The sequence below is a fragment of the Gekko japonicus genome, unplaced genomic scaffold, assembly GCF_001447785.1.
Source record: "Gekko japonicus isolate JY-2015 unplaced genomic scaffold, Gekko_japonicus_V1.1 scaffold142, whole genome shotgun sequence".
Classification (NCBI taxonomy): Eukaryota; Metazoa; Chordata; class Lepidosauria; order Squamata; family Gekkonidae; genus Gekko; species Gekko japonicus.
Window position 1 is genome coordinate 1,136,263 of NW_015174848.1, and position 8,136 is coordinate 1,144,398.

Here is an 8,136-nt window from a genome sequence, read left to right on the forward strand (position 1 = left end):
GCTCTTTTTCAAGAACAGCTCTGACAGAACCATGACTTGCCCAAGGTCATCCAGCAGGTGCAAGTGGAGGAGTGGGGAATCAAACCCGGCTCTCCCAGACCAGAGTCTGCACTCTTAACCACGACACCAAAGGGGTGTAGCTTCTACCATAGAGTTTTTGCCCCCCAAACGACAGTACCGCCCCGACGTGCCTGTGTCTCTTATGGGTCACATAGGCATGTATCTGATATGCCGGGCATTCCTCCTTTTTGAGTGGGTAATCCCCCCCCCCGCTGGCCAGCTGGGTGGTGGCAGAGAGGGGGGGGGCTGGCGGTGGGATCCCCCCTCCCCTACTGGGGGTCTGGCATTCTTAATCTGTGTTTACTCCAAGGAGGCAGAGCCTCGAACTCTGACCTGAGTTGACCTTGAGATAATTGTGATTCCCTCAATTTAAACCGTATCGCTAAGGAAAAGACTGCGGGCCCTTCCACATGCTCGGATTAATGCACTTTCAACCCCCTTCCCATGCACTCTGGGAATCACTTGCAAGTGGATTTTGCCGTCTCACACCATAAAATCCAGTTGGAAAGGGCATTAAAAGTGGAGATTTCACCGTGCATGAATGCCCTTCTTGTGTGTTGGGAGGGCAGCGGAGAACCAGATAAAAGGGTTGGAACACTTTCCCTATGAGGAAAGGTTAAAGCGCTTAGGGCTCTTTAGCTTGGAGAAAAGACGACTGAGGGGTGACATGATCGAGGTTTATAAGATTATGCATGGGAAAGAGCAGGTAAAGAAAGAGGTACTTTTCTCCCTTTCTCACAATACAAGAACTCGTGGGCACTCCATGAAACTGCTGAGCGGTCGGGTTAGAACGGATAAAAGGAAGTACTTCTTCACCCAAAGAGTGATTAACACATGGAATTCACTGCCACAGGAAGTGGTGGGTGCTACAAGCATGGACGGCTTCAAAAGGGAATTAGATAAGCATATGGAGCAGAGGTCCATCAGTGGCTATTAGCCACAAGGTATAGCTAGGGGCTCTGGGGCAAGTGATGCTCTGTCTTCTTGGTGCTTGGGGGGGGGGGGTCAACAGTGGGAGGGCTTCTAATGTCCTGGCCCCACTGCTGGACCTCCTGATGGCACTGGTATTTCTGGCCACTGTGTGACACAGAGTGTTGGACTGGATGGGCCTTTGGCCTGATCCAACATTGGCGTCTCTTATGTTCTTATGTTCTTATTGCGCTGAACTCCTTACGGGACGGCAGGATCAAAAATGTAATGCATGCATGAAGACATTCTGCACATGAACAGAGGCACCCTTTTAGGCATTAGGACTCTGCATATGTCAATACTGGGTCACTGCGCAGAAGGCAGGAGCTGTGGGAGGGCATCTGGTTTGGACGCAGACGTTCCCAGGTTCAATCCCTGGCATCGCCAGTTAAAAGGATCGAGTCGTGGGTGATGGGAAAGACTTCTATCTAAAAACTTGGAGAGCTGCTGCCAGTCTGAGTAGGCAATACTGACCTTGATGGACCAAGGGGGTCTGATTCAGTATAAGGCAGCTTTGTGTTTTAGGGAGGGGCCATGGCTCAGTGGCAGACCATCTGCTTGGCATGCAGGTCCCAGGTTCTATCCCCAACAACTCCAGTTAAAAGGACCAGGCAGTAGGGGATGGGAAAGACCTCCGCCTGAGACCCTGGAGAGCTGTAAAGAGGGGCCATGGCTCAGTGGAAGAGCCTCCGCTTGGCATGCAGAAGGTCCCAGGTTCAATCCCCGGCATCTCCAGTTAAAAAGGACCAGGCAGTAGGGGATGGGAAAGACCTCCGCCTGAGACCCTGGAGAGCCACGGAGAATGGCCGTAGCTCAGTGTCAGAGTATCTGCTTGGCATGCAGAAGGTCCCAGGTTCAATCCCCGGCATCTCCAGTTAAAAAGGACCAGGCAGTAGGGGATGGGAAAGACCTCCGCCTGAGACCCTGGAGAGCCACGGAGAATGGCCGTAGCTCAGTGTCAGAGCATCTGCTTGGCATGCAGAAGATCCCAGGTTCTATCCCCAACGTCTCCAGTTAAGGCCAGGCAGTAGGGGATGGGAAAGACCTCTGCCTGAGACCCTGGAGAGCCATGGAAAAGGGCCGTAGCTCAGTGGAAGAGCCTCTGCTTGGCACGCAGGAGGTCCCAGGTTCAATCCCTGGCATCTCCAGTTCAAAAGGACCAGGCAGGAGGTGATGGGAAAGACCTCTCTGCCGGAGACCCTGGAAAGCTGCTGCCAGTCTGAACAGGCAGTACTGACCTTGAAAGCCCAAGGGTCTAAATCAGAATAAGTCAGCTTCATAAGTTCAAGGACCCGACAACCTTTTTAGCAACCAAAGTTTGGGATATGAGGGAAGAGGGGCGGCCTGCCCACTGGCACAGCTCCATTTCCTAGGTTGCCACGTCAACCAGCAACTCAAGTTGGCCTTGTTGAGGCCGCCCGGCCGGAGGGCAACCTGGGGAAAGCCAGGTTATTGTGGGGAGGAACTCAGCCGACTGCCCTCAGCACCCAGAAGCCTTTGGGCTGGCCCCGATAGGGAAACAAAATGGCTGCCGACCCCCATCGCTTACCGGGCTGCGATGAAAAGCGTCTGGTTGAGTCGCAGCATGCTTTGGAAATCCAGGCCCAGCTGGGCGGTGTCATTGTCCCCTGGAAGACCTCGGAAATAAGGACACTGGGCTGTGCCTGGTGGGGGGGGGGGAAGAGAGATGTGCTGTTACAAACGGTCTTCTTTTTCTGAGGATGACCTAGGACCTCGAAAAGCACAAAGCGGCAGGGCTCTTGACCCACCCAGTCGGGTTAGAACGGATCAAAGGAAGCACTTCTTCACCCAAAGAGTGATCAACACATGGGATTCACGGCCACAGGAGGTGGTGGCGGCTACAAGCATGGACGGCTTCAAGAGGGGATTGGATAAGCATATGGAGCAGAGGTCCATCAGGGGCTATTAGCCACAAGGTATAGATAGGGACTCTCGCTCTGGGGCAAGTGATGCTCTGTCTTCTTGGTGCTTGGGGGGGGAACAGTGGGAGGGCTTCTGGAGTTCTGGCCCCACAGCTGGACCTCCTGATGGCACCTGGTGTTGGACTGGATGGGCCTTTGCCCTGATCCAACATGGCTTCTGTTATGTTCTTATATGGAGCAGAGGTCCATCAGTGGCTATTAGCCACAAGCTATAAAGGGAACACTCTGTCTGGGGCAGTGATGCTCTGTATTCTTGGTGCTTTGGGGTGGCAAGAGTGGGAGGGTGATTTCTGGCCCCACTGCTGGACCTCCTGATGGCACCTGGTATTTTTGGCCACTGTGTGACACAGAGTGTTGGACTGGATGGGCCATTGGCCTGATGATCCAACATAGCTTCGCTTTCGTTCTTATGTCTGGGGCAGTGATGCTCTGTATTCTTGGCGCCTGGGGGGCAGCTATGTTCTGGAGTTCTGGCCCCCCTGGTGGACCTCCTGATGGCCCCTGGGTTTTGGCCACTGTGCGACACAGAATGTTGGGCTGGAGGGGTCACTGGCCTGATCCAACATTGGCTTCTCTTATGTTCTTATGTCTGGGGCAAGGGATGTTCTGTCTTCTTGGTGCCTAGGGGGGCAACAGTGGGAGGGATTCTGGAGAGTTCTGGCCCCCCTGCTGGACCTCCTGATGGCCCCTGAGTTTTGGCCACTGTGTGACACAGAGTGTTGGGCTGGAGGGGCCACTGGCCTGATCCAACATTGGCTTCTCTTAAGTTCTTATGCCTGGGGCAGTGATGTTCTGTATTTCTTGGTGCTTGGGGAATAACAGTGGGAGGGGTTCTGGAGAGTTCTGGCCCTGCTGGTGGGCCTCCTGATGGCCCCTGAGTTTTGGTCACTGTGTGATACAGAGTGTTGGACTGGAGGGGCCAGTGGCCTGATCCAACATGGGCTTCTCTTATGTTCTTATGCCTGGGGCAGTGATGTTCTGTATTTCTTGGTGCTTGGGGAATAACAGTGAAAGGGGTTCTGGAGAGTTCTGGCCCTGCTGGTGGGCCTCCTGATGGCCCCTGAGTTTTGGTCACTGTGTGAGACAGAGTGTTGGACTGGAGGGGCCAGTGGCCGGATCCAACATGGGCTTCTCTTATGTTCTTATGAGATCTCCAGGCCCCACCTGGAGGCTAACAATGATGAAAACAGCCATGATATAGTATTATGAAAATATATTTAGACTGCTGTTTTGCAGTTAGTATTTCTTCAACAAGTAATAAAGTTTTATTTATTTAAATTTCTACCCCGCCCTCCCCACGAATATGCTCAGGGCGGCTAACAAATGGGGCACCGAGTGCCAATCCATAAAACCAATTGGAACTGGAGAAAACAGAATAAATAACCAAACATTACATAAAGTGCTCAGTGCTGTTACTCTTAAATTTAAAACAGATGGTATCGAATAGATGTTGCCTCCATCCCAGTACAACGGTACCGATCCGCCGCGGCACTGAAGACGTACGCATACACACCATGGAATTTGCATATATGACCGTTTCACATGACCGCTTTTTCTAAGTGTGCTGCGTAAGTAGCATTAGTTTACACGTCAACAATTCTAATGAATTGAAATTAACACTCAGCATTCTTCTTACTTCAATGAAACAGATTCACAGAAAGGAACATGGAAATAAGTTGTTTAGTTGAAGTGGGAAGAAATAAATGTTGAGTGTTAATTTCACGGATTAGAATTGACGACATGTAAAGTAATGTTAGGAGCTGCGGTGGCTCAAGTGGTCAAGACGCTGAACTGCAGGCTGTGGAAGGTCGGTAGTTCAGCAGTTCGAGACCCGAGTGTGCCGCATGACGGAGTGAGCCCCCATCTCTGGCCCCAGCTCCTGCCAACCTAGCAGTTTGAAAGCAAGAAATTGCAAGGAGATAAATAGGTACCACTTCACTGGGAAGGTAACAGCGTTCCGTGCGCCTTGGTGTTTAGTTATGCCGGCCACATGACCACAGAAACGTCTTCGGACAGCGCTGGCTCTTCGGCTTTGAAATGGAGAAGAGCACCGCAACCCTAGAGTCGGATTCGATTGGCTTTCGAGCAAGGGAACCTTTACCTTTTAAATTAATGTTACTCACACAGCACTCTTAGAAAAAGCGGTCATGTGAAACGGTAGTATATGCAAATCCCATTGTGTGTATACGTACATTTTTATCACTTGTTGAAGCAATACTACTCACTGCAAAACAGTAGTCTAAATATATTTTCATAATACTACATCACGGCTGTTTTCATCATTGTTTGCATCCTTCCCGTGAACTCTCTGTTGTTTCTACACCCACCTGGAGGTTCGCAACTCTATACTGGAAGCATTCATGGGCTGCGGCCAAGTCCCCTCCTTGAATTACTCCTTGGGCTGCCGACTTTCAACAGAGTACCGCAAGTCTAGTTCGCCCGGGACTTTTCTCTGCCTGTGCCCACGAAGAAGGGAACCACTGGACAGCCCAAAGATGGCCACCACTGGCCATCAACCCTGGGCCCTCTTTCCTCCGTGCTCCTGATGCTCCCAAAACAATAGAGTTGCGACTCCAGGTTGGGAAGTTCCAGGATATTTAAGGATGCAGCCCGAAAAAGGTGGGGTACAATGCCGCGAGGTCCGCCCTCCAAAGCACCAGGGGCCATTTCCTGCGGGAGCGCACAAGAGCGGAGCTCCGGCAGTAAAGAGCCCAGGGGGTGGGCACATGCAAGAAGCCCCACCCCCTGCTCCCAGCAGCCCTTAGTCAGAGCAAGAAGCAGCCAGGTAAGTTGCAGACCCCCCCGGCCCCCCACCCCAAAACCGTCCAGTGGCACCTTTAAGACCAAGTTTTATTCAGGTACAAGCTCTCCCTCCTCTGCGAGGACAGATCTGCACATTCCCCCCCCCCAATAGCTAGCAATTCAAAACAGTCCTAGTGGCACCTTTAAGACCAAGTTTTATTCAGGTACAAGCTCTCCCTCCTCTGCGAGGACAGATCTGCACGTTCCCCCCCCCCAATAGCTAGCAATTCAAAACAGTCCTAGTGGCACCTTTAAGACCAAGTTTTATCCGGCGCGGCGGATCATGTCCTTCTCCTCCCCCCCCCCCCAATAGCTAGCGATCCAAAACAGTCCAGTGGAGCCTGAGCGGTGGGTGTTGCCTTCTGACAAACGTCCGGTGAGGTCAGGGTGTGTGGCATATGCAAATGAGTTATGCTAATGAGTTATGCTAATGAGTTCCTGCACCTCTTTTTCTAAGAAATGACCCCTGCAAAGCACCATCAGGTTGGGCAAAGATAGTGCAATCTTAGGGGGGGGGAGCTTTCTGAGACCCTCCCCGAATACAGACGACCACCTTTTCCCCTTCAGCTGAGCTCATTTGACTTTAAAAGGTGCGGCAACAGGCGGGAATGCAACAGGGCTTAGATTTCTCCACCAGCCCTGAACAGCTGGGGAGAAAGCAGCACCTGGTAAATTACTGGCTGTCTTGTAACAAATGGTGCAGGAGAAGAAGAGAAAAGATTGGATTTATACCCCGCCCTTCACTATCCAAGGGAGTCTCAGAGCGGCTTACAAACTCCTTTCCCTTCCCCTCCCCACAACAGGCACCTTGTGAGGTAGGTGGGGCTGAGAGAGCTCTGACAGAAACGGCAAGAAAGGTAAAAGGTTTGGCAAAGCCTAACGAGCTGCTCTCCCTCTTGAGGCAGGAAAAGAACTGAGGAAAGGCGTGCTCCCACCACAGGAAACAGGAAGTTCTTTTGTAAGTCCTGCCTCCCTGAATGATGGATGGGAATCACCCACACAGGATGTCCTCCAACTCAGAGGGAGAACTACGGCTTGCCCAAGGTCATCCAACAGGTGCAAGTGGAGGAGTGGGGAATCAAACCCGGTTCTCCCAGATTAGAGTCCGCGCACTTAACTATGACACCAAACTAGCTCACCAATCAGCCAGTGTTTTAAAAAGGAGCATCTTGCCAGTGTTACGATGCGCAGGTTCTAAAAAATACCGGCTCTTAAAAATACAAGACTCTTATGAGGGGTGGACTGGCCAACAGGCATCTGCAACACCACTCTGGTTTCCTCCATCGGACTCTGGCTGTGATGAGCCACCCACTGGAAACGTGAACCCAGTGAGCAGAGCCAGTGTTCCCTCTAAGCTGAGTGAGTGTGAGCCAGCTCACAGTTTTCTAGCCTGCAGCTCACACATCTTTGTCTCCGCTCAGGAAGGAAGAAGAGGATTTATACCCTGCCCTTCACTACCCAAAAGTGTCTGGCTTACAAACTCCTTTCCCTTCCCCTCCCCACAACAGACACCCTGTGAGGTAGGTGGGGCTGAGGGAGTTCTTGACAGAAATGGCTCTTTTTCAAGAACAGCTCTTATCAGAACTACGGCTTGCCCAAGGTCATCCAGCAGGTGCGAGTGGAGGAGTGGGGAATCAAACCTGGTTCTCCCAGATTAGAGTCTGCGCACTTCACCACTACACCAAACTAGCTCACCAATCAGCCAGTGTTTCAAAAAGGAGCGTCTTGCCAGTGTTACGATGCGCAGGTTCTGTTTCACGGCACACTCACCTGCCAAACCGACCGTGCTCACGGGAACGAGGTCCTTTGGAAAGGAGGCTTTAGACGCGAGGGCGAAGAGGAGGAGGAGGCCAGGAGGGAGGGAGGAAAGGAGCATTCTCAGGGAGTCCAGGACCGAGCGAGCCAGACCCTAGGAGCGAATCATGCTTCTTTCTGCAGACCCTGGAGAGGAGAAACAGCACAAGGGAGGGGGTGGGAATGTTAATTTTCACCAAAAATGCCGGTGCAGGAAAGCCTCATGTGGGTCTCGAAACGTGGCTGAAAGTCCCTGTACCGGAGCACCGGAGCACCGGAGCCCTCATGGAAGCTTAACAAATGTAGGAACTTGCGGGCCCTATATTTTCCCTGCTCGGTAGCACCACCATCGCCAGTGGCCAGAGGGTGGCATTGCAGGTAAGAGCCCAGCAGGAGGGGGGGGGTCACACAACACCAGCAACCAATAACATTCCAATATCATTCCAGCAACCAATAACATTCCAGCAAACAATAACATCCCAGCAAACAATAACATTCCAACAACACCAGCAACCAATAACATTCCTCTCTCTGCTCTACTGTCGGCTGGCCACGCACGGCCGACAGA

At 52.1% G+C, this 8,136-nt stretch overlaps 1 protein-coding gene across 1 annotated transcript in view; it reads right to left on the reverse strand.

Moving 5' to 3' along the window:
• Positions 1–7,717, reverse strand: part of SEMA6C (semaphorin 6C) — a 95,056-nt gene extending 87,339 nt beyond the window's left edge. The window contains exons 1-2 of the mRNA XM_015424515.1: positions 7,545–7,717; positions 2,579–2,693 (exon numbers count right to left, since the gene is read on the reverse strand). Coding sequence (XP_015280001.1) covers positions 2,579–2,693; positions 7,545–7,650 — 221 coding nt within the window. The 5' untranslated portion in view covers positions 7,651–7,717. The remainder of the gene's footprint in view (positions 1–2,578; positions 2,694–7,544) is intronic.
• Positions 7,718–8,136: the final 419 nt, after the last annotated feature.